The sequence below is a fragment of the Rhinopithecus roxellana genome, chromosome 6 (assembly GCF_007565055.1).
Source record: "Rhinopithecus roxellana isolate Shanxi Qingling chromosome 6, ASM756505v1, whole genome shotgun sequence".
In the NCBI taxonomy this organism is placed as follows: Eukaryota; Metazoa; Chordata; class Mammalia; order Primates; family Cercopithecidae; genus Rhinopithecus; species Rhinopithecus roxellana.
The window spans coordinates 55453184-55480033 of record NC_044554.1 but is presented as its reverse complement, the minus strand read 5'-3'; the positions used below and the strand labels follow the sequence as shown (position 1 = coordinate 55480033).

Genomic DNA, 26850 nt, shown 5'->3' with positions numbered 1-26850 from the left:
TTTTCACAAGCTGCTGCCTGGTGCTCATTCTTCCTGAGATGAAACAGACAAGGTGTAACTGGACTCAGAGTCATTTTCATTTTTAAACAGCAGAAAGCTGAAAGTTTCCTTCAAATAGGGCAGAGAGCTATGACCCTTGTACTCTGCTTGAAAGTTTCTTCCAAGAATCTAATGACATGACCAGCATTCCTGTGAGTGCATGCTGTGATACCCCATTACAGACAGTGATGAGGCTTCTGATTCACCAATAAGAAGACACAGCTTGTGAGATGAGATCACAGAATGGGTTACTTTGATTTGTCCCACTCAGTTGTTCCCAGTCATGACTTGGTAAGAATATGGATGCTACACACAGTAGCAAAATGACAGGTGAAGGTGTAAGAGTCTTAGTGTTGGGATAGACAGAATCATCTCAAATGTAAGGCCTTGTTAAGCCAAAGTCCAATCAAATCTGCAATTAGCTTGTTCAACTCCATGACATTGAACCATAGTAAGTACAGAAGAGGAGGACAATGAATACAAACATTTGTTAACTGATTTTATCCCTCTACTGATTCTGAGAGGTAGATTTAATCACCACTATTTTACAGAGGAAACTGAGGCTTAGACAGGACAGGGCAGAACTTGCATTTTTATCTAGATCTTTTTGTCTCTGGATCTGTGAAGCTCTTGCCCTACAATCCTCCAACTCTTATATCACATGGCCTCTCTAACACAATTCATTCACTTTCTCAATAAAACTGTATTTGGCAAATTGCAAGAAACATTAGAAGCAACCTTAGAATTAAGGCCGGGTGTCACAGGTGGGGTTAAGCCATTTTCACCAAACATTATCTACAAGGAAAAGACTAAAGCAAAATACAAGAACAAAACAATAACAAAAGCAAAGCAGCACCTATTAGCTGGTCCACGAAAAGAGGGTGACATGAGCACATTTAAAAATAGAGAAGATATATCTGGTAACAGCATCCTGAAGTATGACAGTTCCATTTTTCCTCTTACACAACCTACATGCTCACTCACCTCACCATCTACCTACTCTGTTCCCCACAGCTCCCAGCTTCTGACACCAACCTGCCTGTCTGCTCACTTACACCGCAACCACATACCACTCAACCGAAACACTCAAGACTGCTGTAGACGCACCTGTATGCATACGTGTCCATGAGCCCATGTAATGGTGATATCTGCTTGGTTAGATAAGGTAACTCGACTTATAGAATGGCTGTTATATTAGCTTCCTAGCACTGCCCTATGAAAGCAAAGAAGTCATGAAGCTCTGGATAGTGAGTAAGCCTCTCTGACTCTTTTTTATCTTTAGGTAGAAGTGAACGGCCCTGTATGACCACCCCAAAAGGTTGTTGTTACAGTTCAGAGATGATGAGTATGAGTCCTAGGAAAACTGCAAACATTGTGTGAGCATTTCTCATATACTTTTCCACTGACTACTAAGATCCCACAAAACGGCAATGGGTGTTCTGTGGGGAACCCAAACTGGGTAGCTTAAAACAACAGAAGTATATTCTGTCACAATCCTAGAGGCTAGAAATCCAAAATCAAGGTTTCAACAAAGTTGAACACCCTTTTCAGGGCTTGGAGGGAGAATGAATTTCATGCCTGTCTCTTAGCTTCTGAGGAGAGTCACAATCCTCAGAGGGCCTCGGCTTGCAGCTGCATCACTCTAATTCCTGCCCCTGTCACCACATGGCCTTCTTCTCTATGTATCTCTGTGTGTCCTCTAAGGACACATGTCATGCTGGATTTGGGCCCACCCTACTCCAGTATGAACTCATCCTAATTAATTACATCTGCAACAACCCTATGTCCAAATCAAGTTACATTCTGAGGTACTGAAGTCCTGACGCGTCAGGACTTCAACATACCTTTTGGAGTACACTATTTAGCCCATCACAGCCACTACACACCAGGTGTGAGAACCAGGCCGCGGTTTTCAGTCCTGACACTGTTTCTGAAGTGGATCACTGTCTCTCTACGCTGACAGTGAACACAATCATCTGTAGATCTGGTTGTTTGTTTTTGACATCAAGCTCAGTCCCACTCCCCAGAGATCCTGATGCGGTATATTCAGAACGGGAACCAACACTTCAAAGGTAAGATTAAAAGGTAAAATGGCATAATTGACTATAATGCTCATCCACAAATAAGAATCACTGTGTTCCATCTCAGTAGCAATACTTTCAATCAGGAAACCGAGGCAAAAAGAGGCAAAGTGATATGTTCCAACTTAACTCAGTACATAAATGGTACAGCAGGTTTTCAAACCCGGGTCAGTGAAACACAAAGTCTATTTCCTTCTGACCGCCCATGCTACCCATCTGTGCCTATTCAGGTCTGTAAGACCACGGTGGGTATACAATTTGCATATCAAAGTAGGCAAGTTTCTTTCAAGTCTGAGTAGGTGCACACTGGTATGGACTCCACGGATTATTACCAGAGGGGTGAGCTTCTTTAAGTACAAATATTTGGCTAAACATGTTTGCATAGCCTAGCCCCAGAGCATGAGAACAGTTTCTACCCGGCTGTGCCCGCTAAATGGTGAGGCACTAGGGACTCAACCCAGCTCACAAACACTGGCAGAATAAATGAGTGAATAAATGAATAAATGTACATAAAAATAAATGTCACCAAACGACAGTGATTCTGGCTGGAATTTTATTTCAGGTTTCCCGTGCCCATAAGCAGGGTTGGGAAAGAGTGATCTTTCTACTTCAATTTCATTTCTTTTGCATCCTTTTATTTTATCTAGACCAGAAAAAGAAACAGTTGCTAATTTGGGAACCATTGCCAATTTGGGAACAAATTTAATTCCATTAAGTATCTGCTCACAGGTATTCTACAGTATTAAATGTTGCCACCAGAGAACTGTAGAACAGGAAAGGTCACGTGGTTTAGCCCTGAAGCTTGGGAACAAACTCTCCTACAGCTGTTCTAGGGTTTTGGAAGTCACTGCCTTGCTTTGCTTTCAGTACCCTCCAGTATCAGTCCCCAAATATCAATCCACGTGGCAGCAGGAGGTCCCGGCTTTGCAGAACAGTTTTAGTTTTACATAGATCATTATTAACAGCAGCCACTTTCACCCTCAAAAGTATCTTGGTTTAGACAATGTATTATATAGTCACACTTCCTAAGCCCACAAGTATTTATAATATGCACTCCAAGTTTTGGTTCAAAAAACCTATTTCTATTTTTCTCTGACACATGCTCATGCACGGCTCACGATTGCCACCTCCTTTGTACAGAGCTTGCCCCACCTCTGAGTTTGCTCATGTTCCTCTTCCCTGCCCGAAATGCTCTCCTTCTTCAAACTCACTTATGTAAATCTTACCTATCTTTCAAAACTGAGCTCGAACCCCATTTCCATGAAGCTGCCTCTGTCTGCTTCAACCCACACTGACTTCTTCCTTCTCTTAACTTCTACTTGTGATATTTGCTTTGCTAAAATAGGAAAGGAGTGAAAGGCACATCGTAGATGATGGATTCACTCCTCCCCTGAGCACTCTGCCTGTATTTTGTTTAGGAGCCTGCAGGTAGTACCTGGTTCTGGTAATTTAGTCCCAGCCCCAACAGGTAGGCTTTCTTCAAAGGTGGTTCATTAAAAGAAATTAGAATATAAATACATGATCTGCTTATGCATACTTCCCACCCCCCCCAAAAAAAAACAACTGTTGTTCTAAGAAAACTGCAAACAGAGCATTTAAACTAAAGACTTGCCTGGAGAACTCTGTGTCTGACCTCTTGACCAAAGCAGCTGTGCTTCCCCAACTATAGCATCCTCGAAAGATGGCCAACCATGTTATCCACAAACACACATTCCTCCAGTCAATCTCTCCAGGCACCTTGTTCCCTTACTGGGAAGCTCGGACTGACAAAGTGCTTTCTTATCATACGGTATTTCTCAAAGTTAGGTTTGCGGACCATCTGCACCAGAATTATTTGAGGTGCTTGTTAAAATCACAGACTCTCAGCCAGGTGTGGTAGCTCACACCTGTAATCCCAGCACTGTGGGAGGCCGAGGCGGGTGGATCCCAAGAGGTCAGGGGTTTGAGACCAGCCTGGTCAACATGGTAAAACCCCATCTCTACTAAAAACACAAAAATTAGCTGGGTGTGGTGGCTTGTACCTCTAACCCTAGCAACTCAGGAGGCTGAGGCAGGAGAATCCCTTGAACCCGGGAGGCGGAGGTTGCAATGAGCCGAGATCACACCACTGCACTCCAGCCTGGGCAGCTAAGCAAGACTACATCTAAAAAAAAAAAAAAAAAAAAAAATCACAGACTCCCAAGTCCCACTCCAAGCATACTGAATCAGCATTTGGAGCAAAAAGGGAAACAACAGTGTGCATTGTATTGTTAGGTTTCCAGGTAATGTGTGTTTATTGTTATAAAGCTAGAGTTGGTGGATTCTACCTCTATGACTTTTCCATTTCTAACAACAGATAGCAAGTCACTTCTCTTTTCTTCAAATTAACTCTTCAAATACTGGAAGACATCTCTCTGCCTTTGCTCCTAATACTCAGTTGTAACCCATGTAATCTAACATTTCTTTACAACAAGCTTCTATCCCCTAAGCCAACCTGGGCACCCCGCTCTGGGTCCTCTGCTGCTTGCTGATGTCTCTCTCAAAATGGGATGCTCAGAGATGACATACGCCTCACGCTGTGAGGTGGGGAGAGAGACTGAGAGGATTTTCAGTGCTTTCAGTACACACTGCCAATTTTGTGAAGGACAGTGTATCTACTTATACTCCTGGCAGCTGATGATGAGCCTGTCCATTTCAGCCTAAACCAACCAGCAGTTAAGTATTACCATTTTATAGATCTTTGCTAATTTAATAGGCACATGAAGTTGACCCCTGAGTTGTTTTAATTGGGATGCCTTTGTAGTCTTCAGATACCTATTGGCAATTGGTAGTTCTTTTGTAAATTTTCTGTCCTTGTCCTTCCTGCGTTTATTCATTTTTTGCCTTTAATTCATTAGGTCAGTTGCTGAGCCAAGTAAGCCCTTTCTACGTATCATCTCACCAAATCCTCAAAACAGTGTTTCCCCCACTTCATAGGCAAAGAAACTAAGCTTTAAGAAACTTACAGAAGTTAGGTCTTCGGCTTCCTCACTGATTTATTCCTTCATTTAATCAACTTTTTTTTGGAGGAGAGTTCTTCATCTTTCAGACATTTTGTAATATGAGTTAATAGGGCCAAGTACCTGGTATGAAATTATGAGGAAGCTTCAGAAGGAAACTGGGAATGTTCTCAACTCTGTTTCTTTCTCCTTCTAGCTAAAATTTCCTTTATTCTCTTGTTGCTTTTCCTGGCCTAAAGGTATTAGTGAACAATCGTTCAGTGGATAGCAATGCTATTTACTGATACAAGGTTTAAGGAGGATATATGTATCTGTTCATATATTTGTCAAGAGAGATAGCCATCCCCTAAAAAGTAACAGAAAGGGATTAAAGGGAGCAATTTGGAAACAAGGGATAACTCTGTAAAAAATCATAGTCCATCATAGAAATTGTTCAAAAGTATATATGCAAGTAATACTGGCTTTCATTTTTTCCATTTTATTTTCTCTTACATCCCAAGACCAGTGTTTACACAATTAACTAAGACCCTAATGTTAATTCATTATTTACAGCATTTTAGTCCAAACAGCTGAGATTCGCATGGATTTGGTTAACTTAATCAAATTGCATGCAATTATACCTTAATTAAAAGTACATACGCATAAAGTTGAAATCCCGATATTTAAGTCAACTAAATTTACAACAAAATTAGAAGAGATGCAAATGATTAATTACAGATCTACAAACAAAATTAAAAATAATTTAATCCTACTCTCTGTTTTAGAAGGTAGCCAAGGCCCACAGGTCACAAGTTCTCAATGTCACACACTGAGCAGTAACATTGAGATTCAGCTCCAGGTTTCCCGACTTCCAATCCAGAGCCTGTTCATCTGGGTCTTTCCCTGACATTGATTCCCAACTTCACTTAAACAGGCCCTGTTCTCCCCAGAACTCTCAAAACTCTCCAAATGAAACTTATAAACTAGTAGATAAAACAGCTAAAGCAACGAAAAAGGTCGTGGTTCTGGGACTTTACGCTTTCAGGCAGCCTGGTTAAAATCATTGGGGGCTATACACATTATTCCATAAGCTTTGATGGAAACTCAATTTATTCCATATTAGTTATTAACAAACACATATTCCTTCGCAATTTCAAGGCCCTACATTTTGCTGCAAATATTTCTTTCACATAATAAACAAATATTTTTTTTAAAAAGCATTATATGAATTCTGGTGCTCATTTCCCCAAATAAGAAGGAATACATCTTTTCTTTCTTCTTTATTATCCTAAGCTTCTCATTACTCTCTGTTTGGACCCATCCTTTAAAACTACACACAAACTTTAAGTTCAATTTCTCAACACTATGGTTTTGATATCTCCACAGTGCAGCACCTGGCAGCCACACTTACCTCACAACATAAAGAGAATTTTAACCCACTAAATAGATTGTTCTAAATAGGGACACAAAGCAAATTTTAAACAACAAAAGTTACTCCAATTGACCTGACTGTTGATTGTTTATATTATTTCTAGAATTGGATCCTCCAGAACTTAGTCTGGATCATTTGTTCGCCTACACCCATTCCCAGCACAGATGTTTCCCTGTCTTTCTACCTTCACCCATCAGTAAAGCCCCCACTGTAGCCACTCCCCTACAGACAGAGCCCCTTCCTCCACACACAGGCCTTGGCCTCACACAAACAAACCCTCCACAAGCAGACACTACTTCGTACACATTTACCCTCTACCCCACCGCTAACACACAAAAACCTACCCTGGGCATCGTTATAAAGTAACACATGACACCAAGGCCTGGCCTGCATAATTGAACCCTAAAACCATTACAAGCGACAACCTGAAAGCCATGTTAACTTGAGAAACTCTCTCTCTGTAAACCTTGAAAACATTTGGGAAGCCTTCCATCTCATAAGGACAGGCTCGTTCAAACCTCCCCTTGGAAATTTAGGCAAGGTGACCCCTCTATTCATTCAGATCCACAGGCCTTCCCCCAACAACACAGAGCCCACACTCACTGCAAATCTGACTTGGCAGTTCTCCTCTCCAAGGTAGCATAGGTCTCCCGAGACGTTGGTCTCCAGCCACAGGTGTTCTCCATTCACGGCATTCTCCTGCAAGGAAAAGACCCACCTGACATCAATTTTTTTTTCCAGGGATAAGGAAGACTATTTCAAATTTAGATTTGGGATACAAGAAAGTTAGTGAAACAAAGGAACCTAAACATTCCTCATTTGACCACTCAAAGTACTGCTAGAGTTGATTCTACTGAAATTCTAAAAAGGGAGAAATGTGCTTGGAAAAACTTTGAGCTATAACTAAAATAGACATTAGGTTTATATCTGCTTTATCCATGGAAGTGGTCATTTTTGAAACGTATTCAACAAATGGGGAAAAACACCTCTAAATAGCTTGATGTCAAACCTTATTCACCAAGTCCACCACTGCAAATTTCATGACAACTGAGACTAAAATTATATTAAAATTTGACTTTGCTCAGTGAATAAGCTTAACAAATTAGCTAAAATGGAGGACAGTAGCATTAAAGTATTTTAAGTACAGACAGTTTGAAAACACAGTTATACCAGTAACAGGTAAATCATATTTCTAAGGTCAGAGGCTTCTTAAAACTAAGTTCCTGTGTACTCAAAGCATAATAAGTTTCTACTAATTCACATCTTACTAATTCAGTAAGGTCTTCACCCAATTACTTCTCAATTTTTCAAACTAAATGTTATTGCTTCTAAAAATATTCATATACTTTGGATGGGGAACAGAGCTGCTAGAATGTATGACCTGATGAGTAATAATCCTATTTTACAGAAATGTGTGGAAAGGGGGAAGTAAACCTTCTTTTTTTAAATAGTATGATGAATAGAATTCCATATTCCTTCTTATGGGATACTACCTTGGAAATTATACATTTATATATCTATTGTATATTTTGCTCGTTTGCTTAAAACGGGCTCTGAGCTGTTAGGGAAAGTATTGTGTTAGATTAACCATAAAGAAACAAGACTAAGTCCCCATATCTCACAGGAAAATTACTCGTTTTTATCTTACTCATCAGACGTACATGGGCATGTAATTATTTGTTATGGGGGATGCTATGGACTGAACTGTGTCCCCTCAAAATTCATAAGTTGGCCAGGCATGGTGGCTCATACCTGTAATCTCAGCACTTTGGGAGACATGGTGGCTCACACCTGTAATCCCAGCACTTTGGGAGGCGGGCAGATCACTTGAGGTCTGGAGTTTGAGACCAGCCTGGCCAACATGGTGAAACCCCATCTTGACTAAAAAAATACAAAAACTAGCTGGGTGTGGTGGTGGGTTCCTGTAAACCCAGCTATTCGGGAGGCTGAGGCAGGAGAATCGCTTGAACCTGGGAGGTGGAGGCTGCAGTGAGCCGAGATCATGCCACCACACTCCAGCCTGGGCAACAGAGTGAGACTACACCTTAAAAAAAAATTATATATATATATATATGTGTATATATACGTATGTGTATATATATATATATTCCTATGTTGAATCCCTCACCCTCAATATGATGGAATGTGGAGATGAGACTTTGGGAAGTAATGAGATCACAAGGGTGGAGCCCTCATAATGGGATTAGTGTCCTTCTAAGAAGAGACACATGAGAGATTCTCTACATGTACACACCAACAAAAAGCCATGTGAGCACACAGCAAGAAAGTGACTGTCTGCAGGTGAGGAAGAGGACTCTACCCAGGACTGGAATCTGCTAGCACCTTGACCTTGCACTTCCCAGCCACCAGAACTGTAGGAAATTAAGTCTGTTGTTTAAGCTACCAAGTCTATAACATTTTGTCATAGCAGCCTGAGCAGATGACTTCAATACAATCATGTCATGGAAACCCATCTTATACATGAGCCACTTTTATTATAACCTACTCCAGCAGTGTCCACACCATAGCCCTTTGAATCTCAAAGCTTAGTACAGCAAAGCAGAAATATACACCAAATGGCCAGGAACCAGTGGCTCACGCCTATAATTCCAGCACTTCAGGAGGCTGAGGTGGGCAAATCACTTGAGGCCAGGAGCTTGAGACCAGCCAGCACAGTATGGTGAACCCCACCTCTACTAAACATACAAAAATTAGCCAAGCATAGTGGCAGGCACCTGTAATCCCAGCTACTAAGGAGCCTAAGGCATGAGAATTGCTTGAAACCCAGGAGGCAGAGGTTGCAGTGAGCTGAGAAAGTGCCATTGCACTCCAGGCTGAGCAATGGATCGATATTCTGACTCAAAAAAAAAAAAAAAAAAGAACCTACACTCCATGACATTTGCTGGGAAAAAATACCAAGTGTCACCCATCTTTTAAAATAAACATATTTCTTCAGAATCAGATAGAACACCTTTTCCTCTCAGGGCCTAATAACTCAAATAATTCTGGGGTAAGAACAACCAAAACTTGTATTGTGGCATGTGACCTAGGTGCTTCAAGATCCAAGAAAGGTGGGTCCAAGTCCTGGACCGCAGAAGTGAGGCAGGAAGGCACAAGAGAAGGTAAAAGTCACTAGAGATATAGGTGTCAAGGGCTCCAGGATATAACACAGGGAGCCCCTGCGGCTGGGAGTGCACCATCCACATCTCTGAGTACCTCAAAACCATTCCTAAAGGGACAGCAACACTGACTAGGATCATTGCCCTCTACATCAAAGGGTGGACACCTGTTCACCAAAACTTTTTCTTCTCTACTGTGATTTTTCCCTGTTGCAAGTTCAATTTTTTTCAAGGAAGTCAGTGGGAAAATAGGCTTCACCTCACAGTCAATCTTGTGGGACAACAGCAGAGGAAAGAGAAGCATAGCTATGGGTTCAGAATCTAAAAGTTTTCAGATAGCGATGGATGATGACGGCATTTTTTTAAAAAGTAGAAAAGCACTTCTTTGCAAGGTATCCTGAAGAAATCAATCCACACAATCTAAAATATTCTACTGGGAACTTTTCTCCAATTCTAACATAACCATTTATTCAGAATAATGCTTTTTCATTTTATTATTCTTTAACTTATTCAACAATCCTTTATTCAGTAACACTGGTGCCAGGCACTGAGATTCTGTGTTAATCAATGGAGAAAAATCTACCAGAGAAGATGGAACTAAATGCATAATAACAGCAGCCACTATGAGGGAAACCACAGCGAAATCCCATCAACTACTTTAGAAAGTGAAGCCTAAAATGTAGCAGTGGGTAAAACATCAAAACCTACTGATAAAGCAATGAGCTTTCAGCTCCAAGAAAGTAATCTCTAAGCCCATGGAACGTCCTGCCTGATAAGAGTGTTTTGTTTGTCTGAGGGCCTTGGGTCATAAGGTATCAGCTTGACCCCCAGAGGGGCTAGAGGCTAATGTCAACCAAATGGGCAGTCAACCCTATCTACAGCACCAACCCCCAATTAAAACTCTGGACATCAAGGTTCAAATGAGCTTCCCTGCTTGGCACTATGCCATGTATATTATAGCACATGGTTGCTGGGAGAAGTTAGCTAGTGAACCATGATTCTACTTGGAGAGGACTGTAATAAACCATAAATGTGAGTATTAACAACTTTCAGGGAGTTCTATGAGTGTTTCTAGTGAGTTACTGAAGCTGAGTGTGGTCTTGGGGGTTCCCGAACTTGCAACTGATGTCAGAAGAGAGGGTAGTCTCGGGGACTCTTGAATCCTGCATAAATTTGTCTAGACTGAGTGGCATTAGCACAAGAATGCAGTAGACAAATGAACTACTTTTGTTTTCTTCCTACAATTCTCATGAACCCTTCTCCATGTTAATTAACGTGAGCTTTGGAGTCAGACTTGTTGCCTCATAGCTGCATGACTTGGGGCCCTTCTCACTTCCCTAAACCCTATTCTACTCATCAGTCACATAAAAATCACTGTACCTCCTTTACTGGACTACAGTGATGTTTAAACATAAAAATGCGTAAAGCCCAATGTTCCACATACAACAAGAAGTTAATAGACGTTCATTATATTTATTATTGTTGCCGTTACTGTAGTTTCCCTTCTTCCTCCTAATCCACAGATGTTAGCATTAACCACGTTTCTCTCCTTGGTCTTTATGGCCAAGACTGCTAGCCATTCCTCAAAATAATTATTTCTTCTTTTCCTGGACACATAGTTAGACTTTATTTCCCCAGTCTCCCTTGCAATTAGGTGTGGCCATGTGACCAAATTCTGAACAGTGAAACAGAAGCAGAAATTCTAGACTTGTTCCATTAAATCCTCCCACATGCATTCCTCCATAATCTTTTATCTTACTGGTCAATGGGAAGTCAGCCTTTTGGAATCCTCTTGGTGAGATGTCAGAGCGATCCTCAGCATGGGTCATTGAATAGCTGTGTGACAAAGGGCCTGACTCCCCACCCAACCACCTGGAATAGTCTTGGTCTATCACATAGGTGAGACACAAACCTCTCTTGTATTAAGCCATTATACATTTGAGTCTTTTTTTTTTTTTTTTTTTTTTTTGAGACGGAGTCTCGCTCTGTCACCCAGGCTGGAGTGCTGTGGCCGGATCTCAGCTCACTGCAAGCTCCGCCTCCCGGGTTCACGCCATTCTCCTGTCTCAGCTTCCCGGGTAGCTGGGACTACAGGCGCCGCCACGTCGCCCGGCTAGTTTTTTGTAGTTTTTAGTAGAGACGGGGTTTCACCATGATAGTCAGGATGGTCTCGATCTCCTGACCTCGTGATCCGCCCATCTCAGCCTCCCAAAGTGCTGGGATTACAGGCTTGAGCCACCGCGCCCGGCCTACATTTGAGTCTTTTACTTGTTGCAGAGCCTCATTTACCCTGGCAAAGGCAGGCCTCTTCCTTTTGCTTTTATTTTTGTCTAGGTTTCAGTTTCATTATCTGACTATACCCCCCAGTTACTTACTATACGCTGGACAGTGCATCTAAAATTTCAGAGTCTTGGTTTCTTCTGCTCTGAACTCTGACACCCTCTCTGATTTATTTTACATTAGTATAAATTTAGTTCCCCCAAAAGAGAGCCATGATTATGCCATGGTTGTTCAGAATGCTTAGATGTTTCCCTATTTATTAAATAAAATCCAAATTTGACCTGGCATGCTAGACTCCAATAATAGCATCAATCAGTCAATCACTCTTTTATCCTTGTCACTCTTTTTCTTTTTATCTTTTTTTTTTTTTTTTTTAAGACAGGGCCTTGCTCTGTTGCCCAGGCTGGAGTGCAGTGGCATCATCACAGCTCACTGCAGCCTCAAACTGCTGGACTCAAGCAATCCTCCCACCTCAGCCTCCTGAGTAGCTGGATTACAGGCGTATGCCAACACACTGGGCTCCCTGTCACTCTTCTTTAAACATACCTCACATTTCCCTTTTTGGTGCCACGTTTTTGTTCATTCTACTGTCCCTACCTGGAAACATCTTTCTCTCTTCTCTACACACTGTATCTTGAAATACCATCTCAAATAGTACACCACTCAAAGAGTATCCATCTGTGCCAGACAGAAAAATAACTCTCCTATTTCTAAACAAAGATAACACTTCTTCTGTACTTGTGAGTGCTGAGACAAGTCTGTATAGCTATATATATTACATTGATAGATTTACATCAATAGATCTAGTTATCTAAGAGTGGAGAGTCACCTAAATAGACATAAATATGGATTTCTAGATATAGGCATGTTTTCCTGCTCAAGTGCTACCAAAATTCCAGTAATGGTTATAGGTAAAAAGACAAAGATGAGGTGAGTGTTTGAGACTGAATACTACAGATAAAGAGGATGCTCACACAAGAAGCAAATACTCCACACAAAATGAAGACACTTGCTTATAAAAATGTTTCGAAACAATGAGTACTATAAATATGTATCCTATGTAAATGTCCTTACAAAATCAAAAAGGAGAAAGAGTGGATTACCTCCCCTTGAAGATCTTCAAGAATTGATAACACACCATGTTGGATTTTTAGATTTGTGCTGTACAATATGCACATGGCTACTGAGGACTTAAAATGTGGTTAGCACTCATTGAGATGTGCTTCTCTTTGAAAAATTCACAGCAGATTTTGAAGATTTAGTGTGAAAAAAGAATGTAAAACATCTCACTAATAATTTTTATGTTGATTACATGTTGAAATAATATTTTGAATATATTTGGTTAAACAAAATATGCAATCAAAAAATAATCTTACCTATTTCTTCTCACTTTTTAAAGTGTGGTTACTAGAAAATTTATCATTACAGCTCATATCTATTTCTATTGGACAGCATTTGTTCAAGTAATCACTTGCCTAGAGGCAGAAGATTAGATCGAGACACTTCTCACAGGTCTGTGAAGTTACAGGATTCCACGATTTCCCTCAGCAGCCAGGGTGATTTGATTTTAAAACTCCCCCATTCTCAGAAAAGAAAGGAATAGAGAGGGTCCGTGAAATCGATGTCAATCTGTTCCTTTTTTTACACGGCTGACCAGGACTGGGATCTTCACTGATTTATAGTGAGTAGTTCCTTACACTCTGCTCAACAAACAGTCTCATTTATCGATTACTCTGACTTCAGTTTTTTGAAATGAGGCTGGGAGTGGGGAAAGATGTAGCGCCATGGGGGCTGTGGGTGATGACACTCAGACCTGATGAAGAGCAGGGCCTGAAGCTTGAAATGAAAGTCCAGGTCTCCTAGGACTCACAGGAAACAGGACTGAAATGAGAACATGCACACACACACGAGCACGCACGCAAAAACACGCATGCACACACACACCCCTGCCTCCTCCTGGCTTTTCATTCAAGGTTTCTAAAGATAAGATGACCTAGTTTCATAACCCAGTTTAAAGCAATCCCACATGAAGACTCTGGTTCCTTAATCTTGTCCCTGAACCAAACTGTGAGGCAGTGCATCAACTGTGTGATGTTTCTATCTGCCTCAGAGAAAGTGTTTCTTTGTTAGCATCGTCAGCTAAAGGGAAGGAAAGGTAGTTTGGACTGAAGATCTGGCTTTGTTTGTGTTGAGGCTCTGTTTTCCACAGGTCTTAGGATTGAAGAAAGTTTGCCAATGAGGAAGGAAAATAAAATGAAATCAAGGGTGCTGGGTTTAAAACCAATGTGCCCTTTAAGAAAGATCTTGGTGGCTTTTCCACCGCTGTTCAGGGGGTTGTTTTAGGCAGTGTAATAGGCAAAAACAAATGAAACGGTGGGGACAGATGGGAGATGTACTTCCTGGGCTCTCTGCTGCAATACTACAAACAGGGAAGAGTGCTGGAAGTCCAAATGAAGTCTCTATTGGAAGGGAGACGTGACATTTAAAAGAAGATACACATTATCTGTGGAACAGACATGCTTCTAAATGGACTAATTCACTCTAAACTGGGAACTTGGAATCCATCCCAGGAGATGAGAAATTTTTTCCTTTTTTAGGCATTACTTCCTTCCTTTCTAGTAATTTAACTTGTTTTACCCCAACTGTCTTGGCTGACAGGAGTCATCCAGTGTCAGAGGGGGCAGCTGCTGCAGGCTGTCACTGTGGAGGTGAAAAGATGATGCCCCTGTGAAAAGTAGGAAGGCCAAAGTACTGTGTGCACCTTAAGATCTAACACAATGCGTTGAATTAGGAAGGAAATTTAAAGAGAGTTACTTGTGATTGAAATGGCATAAATCCATTTATTTTTCAAGCAGACTTTGGAGTCATGCCCACCAAGCCTTTCAGGAACTGGAGATTATCTGAGTGCCTGTCAACTCCCAGCGAAATATCCCCTTCTCACTGATTGGGCAGAAAAACTGTAATCAATTCATCCCCTGACATCAGTAACCAAGCAGCTACGAGGTCTATGATGCTGTTCTCTCCACTGTGAAGAGACAACAAACAGAAAACACTGCCCCTCCTTTGAAAGCAGCCTGAAATCTGACAGCCACAAATAAGAAAGTCAAACAAAAAGCACTAATTTGGTTCTAAGGTTTGTAAGACAATGCACTACGAACAGAGAGGTATTGTGAGGATACAAAGAGTACATCAGATAAATAGAATCAGGTTGATTGAAAAGATGAGCATGGCTTGGCAGAGAACAAAAAAGAAAATCTCTAGAGGAAGTAGCAGTTTTCATACTGGGTTGATCCCAATGTCCACTGCTGTCAATAGAAGACTCAGGTACCATACTGAAGACTAATCCAGATACTCTCCACACACCGTTACAGGTTCTATCCCTGACATGCACGGAGGGAAATGCCGGTGCACACGCAGCCTCAGTAAATATCTATTGGCAAAAAAATCTTCAAAGAATGAGCCCATATGGGACAGAGAATCCTAAGTCATAATAAGCCATTTGAGTAAAACACAATAGGAGAGAATGTTTGGGAGAAACAAGCTAAAACTAAGAGAGAGAGCGTCTATATATCACAAACAGGGAAATGAGAACACAAAACCGGAATGCTTAAAGAAAATTATTAAGTTCATGTATCCAAAGCATAAAAACTGTCTGCTAGCCGGGCGCGGTGGCTCAAGCCTGTAATCCCAGCACTTTGGGAGGCCGAGACGGGCGGATCATGAGGTCAGGAGATCGAGACCATCCTGGCTAACACGGTGAAACCCCGTCTCTACTAAAAAATACAAAAAACGAGCCGGGCGACATGGCGGGCGCCTGTAGTCCCAGCTACTCGGGAAGCTGAGGCAGGAGAATGGCGTGAACCCAGGAGGTGGAGCTTGCAGTGAGCTGAGATCCGGCCACTGCACTCCAGCCCGGGCGACAGAGCGAGACTCCGTCTCAAAAAAAAAAAATGTCTGCTATAATAGCACCCTCCTGGCCAAGAAGTGCAGGTGCCTACAGTCTATGCACACTAAATCAGTGCTCACCTGTATCTCAGGCACCCCACAAACAGACTTCTCTTCAAAGTCTTTTGCCAAAGTATATTTAGGAAATCATTGTGTCCCTTCAGATGACTTTGGCACATAGGCTAGTGTCAGAACATGGCCCTTTTGGGATTCCACAATAAGTAGAAACTTGGGGACTAAGATCATAATTCCAGGTTCACTCTGACTTTACAACTTCAGACACACCATGAACAGTTTTTTAATCTTTTTCCTTACAGATGAAGGAAGAAGAATAGAGTAACATAAGCCAGAGAGTCATAGTAGTAGAGGCCTTTGAGGTGACCCCCATTCATTCCCCTGAGCCAAAGCGTTACAGAGCAGAGAGAATTTTGACCCAAGAGTCAAGTTGAGTGTGAAAGGGGAAAACAGGACCCTCGTCATCCCTGCTGGACGCCGTCTGCCAGTGTGGTCAAGACCCTCAGAAGCGGCCGGGCGCGGTGGCTCAAGCCTGTAATCCCAGCACTTTGGGAGGCCGAGACGGGCGGATCACGAGGTCAGGAGATCGAGACCATCCTGGCTAACACGGTGAAACCCCGTCTCTACTAAAAATACAAAAAACTAGCCGGGCGAGGTGGCGGGCGCCTGTAGTCCCAGCTACTCGGGAGGCTGAGGCGGGAGAATGGCGTAAACCCGGGAGGCGGAGCTTGCAGTGAGCTGAGGTCCGGCCACTGCACTCCAGCCCGGGTGAAAGAGCAAGACTCCGTCTCCAAAAGAAAAAAAAAAAAAAAAAAAGACCCTCAGAAGCACAACTTAGCACTACTGGGGCTCTTCGCCTTATCAAAGGCAAGAGACTGGAGTTCCCCCCACCTTTTTATAAGCTCCTGCCATCTTCCTTTTTATTTGAAAGAATCAAAGAGGCTCCAACCCTAATCATTGCTCAAAAAATAGTAATACTGAATTGAGTAAAGATTGCTCATTTGCATACATTGAGTCCAAAAGAATAGACTAATGGTAGGAGATGAGGGAACCAAACAAGAGGGTGGAGGAGAGGGAATGGCACAGAGAGGTGACTGTTTTCGCACCTTAAACAGAACAAAGAAATCCCCGGCTGGCTCCTTGAACAGAAGAGCATACTAAAGTAATACAAGAAATCTAAAGTCTTAGCAAAAGAAAAAGTCACTGAAATACTTTTAAAAATCCGCTTTTTCCTCTTTTCTGAAACAAACGCTTTACACAATTGTAATAAATGAGTGTACTGTGTTGGTCACGGTTTGGTTTCTGTTTGCTGACACCAAAATCAGCCCACAGATATGTTGGTTTTTTTCCAGAGTAACATCTCATAACTCCTTACACATCAATCTCTAAGCCCTTAGATGGACTGTCTTCAGGATAGGCTTTCGATTTTCCCTCCATTGTTAAATGTTAGCTAAGTGTTGTGTGTCATGCCATACTTTCAACAGACCTCCAAGACGGGGTACTCACAATCAAAGAAAAGGGGAGAAGAGGGAGGGATAAAAGATCACTACGCACAAACCCAGCCTTCATTCCTATTTGTTTTTCCCTCATCCTGTACTGCAGCCTCCCACCACTGGCCAAAAATACCATTTTGATGAAATATTAGAGTACATACCTCTCTACAGGAATCAGAAAATAATACCTTGCAGCCAAGCTCTGGCTCAGGCAGGATACTTCTTTTAAAAAGCACTTTCTGATAACTATTTCCAACATCAAATGGGAACGGAATGTCCTTTTGTTGCATTCCAGTGATGCCCGCTGACCCCTGTGTTCCAGGCATCGTTACCCTGTATTTTCATGTTGATTTCCTTTCTGCCCACAGGATTCTAAGCCCCTTGAAGGCAGAAACCATATCTTCTTCACCTCAGAATCCCAAGTAACCAACGTAGATTCTAGTACAAAGCAGGAACTCAACAAATATTTGATGAATTAGTGAATTCATCAATTACTTTTATAAATAAATCTGCTGGCTGCACAGTTTACAAAAAAAAAACTTTTTCACTGATTGTCACATTTGATCCTAACAACGTCCATGAAATAGAGCTACAATTATCCCCATCTACAGATGAGGACTGAAGCCGAGAGAAATCAGTGACTTATCTAATGTCACACAAAAGGGCAGAGAAGGGAATTAATGAATGTTCCCCTCTAAGTGATTAAACGACCCCTCATTAGAATCTCTCACCTCAAAGAAGGCCCTGCTGCTGCAGACTATAGGATTGTTTGGAACATCGTGAATATTAAACTAACTCTTTCGGTTCCTTGATATACGACACACTCTCATCATTGCTCCATGCATACCCCTCCTAGGTTTTATTTATGTTTATGCATTTAATTATTTTTAATTATGCAAACACTGGCACAAATATACTCTATTGTGGGTTAAGAGTTTATTAAATAGCTGTCCTGGAATAAAGAAGAAAACTCCAGGAAAGGAATATTCTTTCTATACACCAATTCAACAGGCTCAGGCGGCATCTGAACACTCTCAGTATAACAATATCTCCACCAAGGGAGAAGCTGTAGTTCAAGTACATCCAGTCTTTTGCCAGGCAATTCATAAATGTGGGCAGAATTTACACTGGTATGCATCCAAAATGTAAAATAAGGATATTAATAAGTGTGTGCTGAGAGGAGAGGAAGAAATGTTATAATACAGAGGATATCAAATCATGGCATGGGTTTCCTTTCCCCCACCCCACCTTTCTCTTTCCTATGGAGAAAAAGAACATGGATTATCCCTTCTATTCAGATTTAACTAAAAGTTCTAAACAAGGTTCATCAGGGAAGGCTGGCAGGACTTCAGGGAAGCCCTTCTGTCCCTTGACACCTTTTCCTCACATTGCTTCAGGAAGGGACAAACCCTTTGGGTCTACAGTTAGAAACAGTTACTCGGCCAAGAACTTGACTCATTGAAGACTCTCAATAAATGTGTTTAATCAACTAAAGAGTTTCAGACTATAATCTTCAAGTCAATAGTTTTTGTGAGTGTGTTATGGTTAAAATGTTCACATCTGCTCATATACCCAACCTACTGATGCAAGACCCATCTACCTTTGGGTTAGGGGAGGAAGGAAAAGCAATAGAATGACACGAAGTGCCTGTAATCCTCTGGGGAAAAAAGCACCCAGAAAAACTCAGCTCAAGCTGAGGAAATCAAAACTTAGATTGTGTGATGTTGCATTAAGGGTAGGCTCTATTCATCATCAACTTGACAGAAACCAATAAAGCATGCGCACGAGGTACTTTTTAATCTTACAGCTGCAGTAGTACTTCAAACGATTCAGGAAGCTTTTATCTTAGTCTTGAACACATCTGACTTCATATAAAGGAGCGATGCTCATAGGAGTTTGGAAATGGAGCTACAGCTAAGGTATCTGAGGACAGGTCAGTGGGCAATGTTGAAAATTACTAAGCAAGTCTTCCTTGTAGCTAGAGGAATCCTGAGAATGAGAGACACAAAACATGCACTGAAGTGACGTTTAAATGAAAAAGCCGACACCTACACTCCAGTCCAAAGTCGCTCTGGGCTCCTTGGCTGGACCATTTGCCACAGGAAGGCTGAGGGGATGTGCAGGAGCCAGATGCTGGAGGCCTGCCCGGGAGATTGCTTTCCTGCAGCAAGAAGAAAAACAAAAACAAAAACAAAGAAAAACCAACATCAGAATCTTATACAGAGCTCGAAATTTCCCATGGGGTAGAAACAATGCCTGAGTTAGCCTCTTCCACATCTGAAAATCTTTACCAATGTATTGGAATATACCTCTCTAAAGTGCATGGTGTCAATAGAGGGTGGCAAGTCCCAAAAGACAGGGAGGCCAAGGGGACCACTGTGGGGAAATAATGCTTCAGAACCAAAAATTAAAATATAATCCTCTATTCAGAGTAGAGGGAAAGAACAAAGGTCTTGACTCTTCATTTATGGAAAAAGACCTAGGGTTTGGGCATTGACCATACTTGAGCAACTTTAAGATTGCCAGAGACTAAAAGCAAGAAAAATGGGTTCGTGAGGTCTCCTACTGAAATGCCTCCATTTGCCAGCAAAGCACTCTCTAAGCTAGTTACAGCTGAAAGTTCATTGTTATTTTACTCTCCTCTCAAGAATATCATCCTTTCCCGATCCTCCTTACCCCTGCAGAGGACTACATGAGCTTGAGGTTCTAAATGGGAAAAGACTGCTTTGCATCTGCCAAGAAATTGCCCATCCAATATCTTACCAAGACCCACAGTAAGATAAAGCCTAAACGCTAATTAGATGCTAGATTTGTCAAGTGGATCATAACAGAATGCAGGTCAGAAAGGAGGGTATGAATAGGGAGAGGTTGGGATAGTCAGCCCTGATCTTAGTCTGCAAAGAAATGAAACAAGAGGGGCTACTTTAGCAAAGCAAGTATGATCATTGCTGAGCAAAGGGAAGGGAGGAGCAGTTAAAGCATAGTGGTGAGAATAAGAACAGCAAGAAGAAAAAAAAAGCAGGGATCACCTAGGGGGATCTGTGGGATCATCAGGAATCGTGGAAGTTCAGTTTCTGAACGGCCTCACGAAAAATGTCTCACAAGGGTCTGGAGCTTAAACATGAGCGCTGATTTGTGATTTAACTAAGTCGCTCCACAGAAGGGAGAGGGGCTTTTCCTCTATAATAGTATCTAAGTGTGGTCTGAGAAGTACCTGAAATAGAATCAGGAGGGTCTTGTGATGCTGCAACTCTGAATCCTGAATCAGTTGGAGGGTGAGGCATGGGAAGTTGCATTTACACACACTCCTAAGGTTCTCTTCTGTGCACTAAAGTTCTTAAACTTTGCTCTGTGGGAACATGTACATTTAGACAGCTGGGACCACAACTTTCCAAAGCCCATCAAGGGGCACTCTAAAGAAAACATTAGCAATTTCATTATTTACTTTATCTTCATTTGGTTCTCTTCAGCTAGTCTCATAGGACCTGAAAAACTGCAGTGAGAATCTGCCATCTCTGAGATGAGGCCTGCAGACACCCTGGATCCCCAGACAGACCCAGATCCTCAGACTTCCCAACCCCTCAGACTACAGAGAAGAACAAGGCTCTGGACAGTGGAATGGAGAAAAGGAAAAAGCAGTGGTGGCCAGATCTGTGGCGAATTCCATCACAAATGAGTCCCCAAAGGAAAAGAAACTTGCCCCATATAAAGGGGAAGGAACAGGAGCAGACTTTAAAAGCTTTCTTGCACCCTGAAGGGCAGGTAGTCTTTCCGTCCTGCTCAGTGACCTCTACAAACCCCCTCCAAAAAAATAATTGGTAAAGTTGAGCAAGATGAACAGTAGTCCCCAAGCCCGAGGAAACACTGAGTAGAAGCCAGTAACGAATCCAGGATTGTGCAACCATTAATCAATTACCAAGTATGTCAGAGAGCTCAGCAAGTGTATAGACCTTTGGTTTCTTTTTTTTTTTTTTTTTAAGTCTCTTGTATTCCTATACAGGAAGTCCCAGAAATAGTGGGTAAGTCTTCAGTAGTTGGAAGTGATCACATCGAGCTTGCTGGTAGCCTACTTTCAAAAGCTCCCACTGGGTAGCAGACAATGTACTTGCTTTATATAATCCCCGAAAGGGTCATTATGAAGATGGAGGCCTTTAATGATGACACAATATTTTTGTTCCTCACTTTCACTAAGGCAAACAATTAGCAACATCAATTTCAGGCCCCTCACCCCAAAGCATATTCCATATCACCGAGCAATGAGAAAGTAACAGTGGAAGAATCTTACACAGTGATCTTTCATCTCAAAACAGTTTTCCTCCACCTATGTTGAAGGAACTTCTGTAGCATTTTTATTAGGATTTTCTCTGGCTTTGAAGGGCTCTGTATGGGGACTCTGAGCTACAGTTTTCATCATAAGAAAATCAGATCTCTGCAGAGTCGGAGACACAGGTTCTACATTTGATTCCTTAACAGTCACCACAACCTAAATTAAGTGTCCTTACAAAAAAAAAAAAAAAAAAATACCAAACCATACCCAAGTGCAAACTCTTAGAATGGCTGAAGAATTCCTAAATCTTGGTTTAATGAGAAAAACACAGATCCTTCATTTTTTCATTAACTGTCCCAGACAGTTTTGATTAAAAAAAAAAAAATTTAAGAGAGAAAATAAAATTCTACTGTCAGGCACCAGTAGAAACCACAAGACAAATGAGTTTAACTCATCAGAACTTGTAGACTCTGACCACCAAAATCTGGTTACTCTTCCTAATTAGGACTGCCAGGAGGAGCCAATTGCTGAAATAATCAAATTAGGATTCAAGGATACAAGCCACATGTGCCTCTGAAAGACAATGTGGCTATATGATAAGAGACATACAAACATTTAACCCTGAATGAAATTACAGTCAAATCACACTCTTTTCTAGCCTGGGAAAAGAAACAAGTAAGGCCTTTTGTTGATCATGTATTTCTCCTTGAGGATACAAATTTAAGGTTGGTTTTATGTCTATACATATAAATATTAATTAGGAGAAAAAATAAGTAAAAAAACATGAAAGTGGCTGCCAGTTTGTAACTCTAATTGCCCTCACAAAAGGATATACAAATAGAAAAATATATTTGGGTACAACAGGGTATAGGAAATAACTTCTGATTAGAACTTTGCATTCTTTTAAATAACCATGGGAGAAAATCCTTTTCTCCAATTCATACATGTATACACATTTTCTTCCAAAATAAGAAAATAGTTTTATTATATCTCAGATCTCAAATAAAAGTTAGTGAAAGTTATTTTTCTATTTGAATTTATCTTGGTGGTAGATGATGACACTTAAGAATCTGGTAGAACTTGGTGTGTGGTTGGGAGTGGGATGAGGGGGCAGTAGTTTTATGCTGCAATTTGCTCCTATTAAAAAATAATCAATAGGGTTTCAATTTGTTCTTTCCTTCTGCTCAGAATCCTCTCAAGCCCACGGTCAGCAACACCATGAAATGCCAATGATTCTTCCTATTAATTTCACAGCAATGCTTCTTCATAGGGGATGGCGATAATCACAAATGCTTCTTTGAAAAGAACTGTGATATTAACTGTGAAACAGATGTGAGAAGAAAATATACTATAATGCAGTTTCAATAATACAACGTCAAAGTTAATATCAATGACCTGAAAGAGCTCTAACATATTTAAAATGTCAAAGCCATTATACATCTTAAATAGCATCATATTATTTTCTTCACTTCATTCAATAAGACTATAAACTCCTAAAGGACAGGGCTCAATCCATCTACTAATCTTATTACATTCCAGCCCTGAGGTAGACACAGTCTATATTCAAGAAATGCTTTCTGAGTGAATGAATGAACTTGACCAAGAAGCTAAGCAAAACAGCTTGCTGATTAGATCAAGGGTTGAGAAACCGGATTAGGATGATTTGAATTATATCCCAGGCCTTACATTTCAGTGATATTCTTGCCTGAGAGAGTCAGAAATCCTTCAAAGCAGCTCTTTAAAAATAAATGCAGGCCGGGCGCGGTGGCTCAAGCCTGTAATCCCAGCACTTTGGGAGGCCGAGACGGGCGCATCACGAGGTCAGGAGATCGAGACCATCTTGGCTAACACTGTGAAACCCTGTCTCTACTAAAAATACAAAAAACTAGCCGGGCGAGGTGGCGGGCGCCTGTAGTCCCAGCTACTCCGGAGGGTGAGGCAGGAGAATGGCGGGAACCCGGAAGGCGGAGCTTGCAGTGAGCTGAGATCCGGCCACTGCACTCCAGCCTGGGAGACAGAGCGAGACTCCGTCTCAAAAAAAATAAAAAATAAAAAATAATAAAATAAAATAAAATAAAAATAAATGCAAATAAGGTAGAATCCAGTGTTAAGAAGCCTGAGAAACATCAAAACGGCTTTGTGTGACCAACATTAAAATGGAATCCCTTTGCCACACTCGTAAAGGGCATATCATAGTGTTAACATTTTTACAGTGTGTTTAATGAAACATACGGCATATACTCTTCATAAATGTAAATTTAAAAATGTATGGAAAACATGCAACTAAGTGGTTATTTAGCCAGAGATACCCTTTTCTAATTACCCATTTTGCAAATTTCTCTCAATTTCCTCTGGTTCCAGTTTCAGTCTGATTGTACGTTTATGTGGCTTCCCATTTTCTATCTATCCCCATTTGCCAGCTCCCTCCCTGGGTGATGCTGCAGGTGAGAACAGAATCAGGATTCTTCCTGCAGAGCAGAAAAGCACCAGAGAATCAGGAAATCTTTTATCCAGAACACCTCCTAAAGACAGACACATTAGAGACTGGTGAACTTACCCTGTTGTTCTAGAAAAGGAACAAGCTGTCTAAGAAGTTACTCAGTGTCTTGGTTTGATTCCCCAAGAGAATTCTTAATCACCTTGTGTGTTGTTGTCTTTTTTCTTACACCATATGGGCACTACCTTTGCTTATATTCAAAGCAGCTCACAATGTTTTTTGGTTGACTTAGACAAGATGCCTACAATGCGAAGGATAGCCCACACAATAAAAAAATTGTCCCAAGCCCCACACAAACTTCACCAGTGATTTATGTCAGGGAACAAACCATGTGTAATTATTTGAGCCTAAATCCTATTCCATATTATATATGAACTCAAAGTATTTTTTTTTATTATTTTAATGTACATGGAAATGTTGAAGGATGCAATTACTATTGAACCAAAGGCTGTGTTTTGTTTCCTAAGAAACTCATCCCCTGGAGTCATTCAGAAAATCACTTTTGGTATTGAATCTTCAACATACTATACCAGTATTATTCTACGTTTGTTACCTTCACAGTGATTCTCCAACATTGGTACTCAACCTTTGCCTACCATAGGGTTTAAGAAGCAGTCCATTCAAAGCCCTCCAGGTATTTCTAATGTGTATCCCAGCTACGAACCACTGTTCCACATAGATGTGCAAACATCTGACTGCTTTATTATGTCTGTTAATGTGACTAAGCTCAGGCATTTACATATTGAAATATATCCATTCAACAATGAATTTACCGAATGTCTATTTGATGCCAAGCACTGTTCTAAATGTGTTGGATACAAGAACAAATAAAACAGACACAAATCACTGCCACCTTTGAGAAGGTGACATTTGAACAGAAAATACATTTTGCCAGGCACTGAATCATTTTACATATTTTATATATCCCTCGCAATAATAAGGTATGATCCCTATTTTATAATAACTTTCCCATTTTTTTAATAATAAATATTCTCAATGGAGCTTATGGAGAACACGTAAGCTCCATGTCCAAGGACACACAAGTAAGAAGAGGTCCGAGTAAGATTTGAACGCAGGCATCTAACTCCAGAAGTTATATACTTAACCATTTCACAACCTGAAACTTTTATAAAATGCTGACAGTACACATATACATAGCAAACCAGACATACTATAAAATTCACCTTTTCTATACTACTTTTCTAATTGCCCTAATTATAAATTTCCTATCTCTAGAACAAGAATGCAAAATTCTACCAGCAAGAGGACATGTTTAGTAGGCATTGATTGGAGTGCAGAAGTAAAGCACACACCTTATCAATTAACATAGCTTGATGTCTTTTAGCCTCAGTTTCCTCATATGTAAAATAAAAATAATGCCTAACTCAGAGAATACTGGGAAAAAATGTGTGCAAGATGCTTGGCACAGAGTAAGCACAAACAATAGTTGCTGCTATTATTGTTCGTACACCCATCAGCAGGCCCCCCATAGCATCAGCCAAAGCTAGGTACATGGTAAATCTCTGAATAAATACATGCTTTTTGATTGCTCTCAAATAGTCTAAGTTCCCTGGACACTTCTGTTCATTCAACAAACATTTGACAAGCTTCCACCATGTGTCAGGCAGTTCAAAGGGGTTATTCAAACAGAAGATTTCCTCTTTTAGTCAGTAAATAATTCCATAGTTGCCTAATGAATCATTCCTCTTCCCTAACCCATCTTCCTAATACAAAATCAGAAAGCACTGCGCACTTTCCTCAGAGAGATTTACCAACATATTAAACACGTGCAAACATGCAATCCAAATGCCATTGGAAATATTTATTATATTCACGTAAATAAATGCAATGCCCAAAAGACTTTATTTCTTTTTATTTTCTTTTTTTTTGTTGTTGTTTAATGTGTAAAAATGGCCTGGCAGCTAAATGCCCCTGAGAACTTGTGAACTCATCTCTCAGACAGGATTTAATTCCCAAGTGTAATCTTTCCTAACCACATCCATAAGGCAATAGTGGTACAGGCTTGGCGTGGGATGTGGCAACAAATCTCATTTTAAAACATGGTAAGATGACTTAACTGAGATTCTCTCCAGAGTTAAAGACATTCTTCTCCTTATGGTATCACTTGAGGGAAAAAGTAATCCTTGAGAATGGAGAAAATAATCATACTGTTATGGGCTGAACTGTGTCTCCCCAAAGTTCCTATGTTGAAGTCCCAATTCCTAGTATCTCAGAATGTTACCATATTTTAAGATAGGGTCTTTACAGAGGTCATCAAGTTAAGATGAGGTCATAAGGACAGGGCCCTAACCCAATATGACTGTGTCTTTATAAAAAGGGGAGATTTGGACCCAGACACACACATAGGGAGAAAGCCATGTGAAGATGAAGGCAGAGATTGCAGTGATGGTTCTATGAGCCAAGGAACACTGAAGATTGCCTCAGCAACCACCAGCAGCTGCAGGAGAGATTCTCCCTCACAGCCCCTGGAGGGAGCCAACCCTGCCGACATTTTGATCATGGACTTCCAGCCTCCAGAACTGTGAGACAATAAATTTTGGCTGTTTAAACCACTCAATGCATGGTACTTTGTTATGGCAACCCTAGCAAATACACATACTTCAAAACCACAACCAAAGTTTGAATTTAGCATGATAGGGTTTGGCTAACTTCAAAATGCTGACTTCTCTTTTCCAGTTGCCCCCATAAAACCTTGGGTGCCTTC

At 41.0% G+C, this 26850-nt stretch overlaps 1 protein-coding gene across 3 annotated transcripts in view; it reads right to left on the bottom strand.

The window, feature by feature from the left end:
• DGKI (diacylglycerol kinase iota) overlaps positions 1–26850 on the bottom strand; it is a 467119-nt gene that overhangs the window by 288505 nt on the left and 151764 nt on the right. For 2 of the 3 annotated variants that reach the window (XM_030932674.1, XM_030932675.1), the window contains exons 2-3: positions 19414–19522; positions 7113–7208 (exon numbers count right to left, since the gene is read on the bottom strand). In XM_030932674.1, coding sequence (XP_030788534.1) covers positions 7113–7208; positions 19414–19522 — 205 coding nt within the window. The remainder of the gene's footprint in view (positions 1–7112; positions 7209–19413; positions 19523–26850) is intronic. The other variant, XM_030932676.1, reaches the window with a different exon arrangement.